The 4,389-nt window shown below is 40.4% G+C and overlaps 1 protein-coding gene across 1 annotated transcript; it reads right to left on the bottom strand.

The window, feature by feature from the left end:
- Nucleotides 1–488: 488 nt before the first annotated feature.
- Nucleotides 489–4,153, bottom strand: LOC126710493 (amine oxidase [copper-containing] gamma 2-like). Its single transcript, XM_050410970.1, has 4 exons — nucleotides 2,663–4,153; nucleotides 2,277–2,390; nucleotides 1,391–1,938; nucleotides 489–848 (listed from the first exon to the last, which is right to left on the bottom strand). The coding sequence occupies exons 1-4, from the start codon at nucleotides 3,983–3,985 to the stop codon at nucleotides 638–640; spliced, it is 2,196 nt and encodes a 731-aa protein (XP_050266927.1). The 5' UTR covers nucleotides 3,986–4,153; the 3' UTR covers nucleotides 489–637.
- Nucleotides 4,154–4,389: the final 236 nt, after the last annotated feature.

The raw sequence follows: 4,389 nt of genomic DNA, 5'->3' as shown, positions 1-4,389 counted from the left end.
TCAACCCATACTCGATTTTCTGCCAATCAAGTTTCGAAATAGGGACATGAACCTATGTAATTTCAAAACAAAGGCATATTGCCAAATATTTTTTAAAAATATGGGTAAAAGGCTAGAATCCCCATCAATTTGAGAATGCATCTCTTGCTTGAAATATAAACGACTATTTATACTTAGAGACTTCTATATATAATTAACGATAGTTAATTATTGTCACTTGTACCATTTGGAGCATCATCTTTGATCCTCTAGAACACTTTATTCATTGTGTTATCATCGTTTCTATTCATATGCTAACTTCATTTAAATTTGAAAACTACTGTATTTATCACTCTCAATCCTATCACTTTTAAGCGGGGATTGTCACATCATCAATCACGTGTTAATCATGCTATTTCACGAGCACTTTGTCATCTGTAACTTTTCACATATGTCTCATCCCTACTATGCCATTTGTAATTTATTTGTGAAATTTTCAAAAACTCACATTTCCTTTAAAGATACTGATATTGCTCGTTTTAAACATAATTACCATTTGTTCGTCAAACTTTGAAAATATGTACATATATATGGATTAAGGTACAAATATGCCGCTTCATATTTGCAGGCCCTATAATGAAGAAGTAGGAATACTTCTTCAAACTGAATCAGCAGGCTCGCAAACAGGGAGGTCTTTCTCAAGATTAGGTGGGATCCGAAGAATAGGGTTGCTCTCAAAGAAATTGACGGGCTTTAGATCAAAGCTTGATGAAACTGTTGGCATTATAGGGAAATCCTCTTGACATGGTATATGATGGAAGCCTAGCGTGTACCATAGCACAATGTCCTTATTTTCAATTGGTCTATCCCTGCAAAATTCAACCCAATAATAAGAATATTTTAGCTAACTGAAATATTGAATTGTCAAGCTGAATTCAGAAAAACAATGTACTATAGCATCAACATTTTCAAGTTACATGAAATTCAAAGCACGCTACATTTGCCGTTGAATTGTAATCGAAGAATGTCATATCATACTGCAAGAAGTCAATGAAAAAGGCGTGTGACTTTTTTTTTTTTTCGAGGTGAAGTTAAAACATCAAACCGAAATCTAGACCACCACAACCAATAATTATTCCATGCATTGATATATGTTTATCCTCTCTTTTTACATTTTATGGTTCCACAACCGTGTCGAATCCAAGAGCGATAATACGTATGTTCAATATATGAGATACTTTTTTCACCCCCAATGATGCAATCGCATGACTTTTCCAATGTATGAAATACTTACTACACCATAAGAAGAAGGCAATCACGTGACCTTTTTGCTCTTTGATTCATTTCAAAACCTATACTTGTTACAAACTAAACTAAGTTCTGGGAGTTTAATTTTTTCAAAGAAACATACCTTTCGGACCATGTTGCAAGAGTGTCTTCACCTTGGCTCTGGTAAACAAACAACCCGCCTGCCCATTGCTCACTCTGGTTATAGGGAGTGACCCATATTTGGTTGTTTGTAAAGGCACCACGCTTCTGGGGAGGGTCATCAAGATCAAGCATACTAGCAGCTGTGCCACCAGGAACCACCTTATATCCAACTGGGTTCCCGACCCGTGTCTTCTTTGACGGGTTAATCACGTGGAACTCAGACGGGTCATAGAGTTTAAGCTTAATTTGTGCATCCTTCTCTGTCTTAGCCACATTTCTTATGGCTTTCAAGTAGCTCCTCCTAGGTGACTCACCGGGTGAGGTCTGCTGCTTCTTAATGTTTACATTAACAAAGGAATTATCTGAGCCATCGATGTCCATATCTAGATAGAATGTGATGTAGTGGTCATGGATAACACCTATAACATTTTCGGACAAAAGGGTTCCGTATAGATTTTCTTGGTTGGGAATCTGGTTTATGTTGTCGTAGGTGGTACCTTTCACCATCAAAATACCGCTAAGTCCAACCTGTGAACAGTAATTGTGATAAGCTCTGAGCTCACAAACTATATAGTGACAGAAAAAGTGGAAAATTTACAACCTCAAAACCATCCACTTGCTAATAAAACAGGAAGATATGACTAGGATTTTTCTCTGTTGAAAACAACAAAAGAAAAGAAAAGGAAAAAGATTCACAGAAAGTATCACAAAGGAATCGAAGATAATAGTAAATTAGCTGTGTATACACGTAAAGGGAGTCGATGCAAACAATTGATTCAAGAAAGATTCGAATCATTCCAGATATAATATTCTTTTATACTATTCTTTTACACTAAGATTATTTAAACTAATAATTAATCACTAACCTTAATTCTGATTAGCCCATCAGTTTGGAACTCCCAATCAACAATATAATCATAGTTAGCGACCGATGCTGCCATTCTAACCACCAACGTCACCTTCGGCCTTGCTTCTCTAATCTGCCAAAAGAAATTAAGCAAAACAAAACAAAGTTGAGATGACCATTAGTGTGACATCAATATACCAAAAAATGATTATTATTCAATGGCTCATATATTTTTCAACCAAATAGACTTGTTTTTAACCAATTCGCCACCAATAAATCTGATAATATAAAAAATTTCACAATTTGTTTTCTTAATTACCGGTATTACATATTATATAATTGATGCCCAATCAAAATTATGTCAATAATTTTTACATGCATGTGAGTATGTTAACAAATCCTTACCTCCATGCCAGTGATGGGACTCTCTGAGTGACGCCATCCAATATCACCCGCATATTTCTCGAACACACAAATCATGTTTGATCGGACGTACGGTGTTCCATCAGCTGCCACAAACACACCGTCCATATAATACGCGTTCCGCGGACAATCATTAAGCGGGTCAAGTGCCATGGCTTGCAACCCGAACCCGTATTCGCCAGCATCCATATACGTTTTAAAGTACCATGCATCGGTGGGGTCCATGTAAGGCACAAACAACTCAGATGTGAAACCTTTGTACATCACATTTCTGAGCTCCCCTGTATCCGGATCTCGGACCTTGGCCCGAGAAACTATCACACCGGCTCTTGCGTCGGGTTTCAGGTGAAATTCCCAGTTCGCCCATTTCACCAAGTGCTCATCTTCAATGGTAAAACTCGGACCTTTGGGTTGCTCAATGGATATCGGGTTGAATAAGTTTATTACTTGATGGAGCTCCTGAGCTGAGTAACGGTAATCTGTGTTTGCCGATTTTGGAATCGGTATGTTCTTGCCTTTGTCTGAAATCTCCACCACTTGTTTCGTGTCTAAGTCAACGAGCACAGTCAACCCTTCGATTGGTCTCATGTAAAAGTTTGCAGTGCCCTTCATGGAATAGCACTGTACCTTAATCAACCTCCTGGTTTCCTCGGACTCGCCGTACCAACCGGTCGAAATCGGCAAACAGGCGAGGTCCGTTAGATCAACCCCACGCTGGATGATCGTGCGGTTGAAGTCCGCGTTAGCGAGTGGTGCCAGCGTGGCAGTGGTCATGTCCTCGATCGTCATCGTGGGGTAACCGGAGTGAGAGCTGGTTTCGTGTACGGTGACTTCGCGGGTGCCGAGGTGGACAGTTAACACGTGTGACTTGCCGTCCACACGTGCGACCACGGTGGCCTTTCTGGGTAACAAGGGGTCGCCTTTTTTCCACTTGAGGACAAGGGGTTTCTCGGGCTCTTCGAGTTCGATGGAGTGGAGCGCGTAGCTTGACGACTTGAAGAGCGCGTGGGAGGTGAGGATGGAGCGGAGTTCGTTGAGTTCTTGGATGGTCAGGGGGTCTAGAGGGTGGTGAGGTTTGTCAGAGGCGTGGTTGTGGCGGCGCGTGGGTTTCGGTGACTTTTTGAGGAGGTTGGGTTGTTTGGGTTGGAAGCGGTTCTTGGAGGTGCACCATGGTGAGTTGGTGGTGCAGTCGAGAAGCTCAGTCGGGTTGGGTGGTGTAGAGGGTAGGTGAACCCAGGTGAAGATAAGGACAAGAGCGATACTGAGAAAAAGAACCAGAAAGCGGAGGAGGTTTCTAGCTTCCATGGCCTCTCTCTCTCTCTCTCTCTCTCTCTCTCTGTGAATACGTGAAATGAAGGGTCTCCAGAGTCCAGACTGATCCGACTGGCTATGTAAGTGAGGGTGTGAAGGACGAGCTTAAAGAGTATCTAATGGGGCGCGTGTGGTGGTGTTTGGGTTTGTACCCAATTTGTTTTATTTAAGAACAAAATCAAAATGTGGCCATCGTATTAGTATATAGCAGACGTCAGACCATTTAAGAGCATTCCCATTGGGACTGCCAAATGCTAAGTATATGTCAGATGATTTAGCATTAAAATTTAAAGGAATCCGATTAATAATATATCATCTATTTTTGAAAATAAAATTGTCAATACTTTTTTAATTTCTCAGAAAAATTTTTCTAAAAAAAAAAAAATTACTGTATCCCC

This window comes from Quercus robur, chromosome 12 (genome assembly GCF_932294415.1).
Source record: "Quercus robur chromosome 12, dhQueRobu3.1, whole genome shotgun sequence".
In the NCBI taxonomy this organism is placed as follows: Eukaryota; Viridiplantae; Streptophyta; class Magnoliopsida; order Fagales; family Fagaceae; genus Quercus; species Quercus robur.
This window is presented reverse-complemented; position numbering and strand designations above follow the sequence as displayed.

Bases quoted from the DNA above. Each gene is read 5' to 3' on its own strand.
- LOC126710493 (XM_050410970.1), bottom strand. From the start codon at position 3,985: ATGGAAGCTAGAAACCTCCTCCGCTTTCTGGTTCTTTTTCTCAGTATC. The intron at 2,391-2,662 runs GTAAGGATTTGT...TTCTTTTGGCAG, and splicing joins GTCCCATCACTGGCATGGAG to ATTAGAGAAGCAAGGCCGAA. The intron at 1,939-2,276 runs GTTAGTGATTAA...TACTGTTCACAG, and splicing joins ATGGGCTAATCAGAATTAAG to GTTGGACTTAGCGGTATTTT.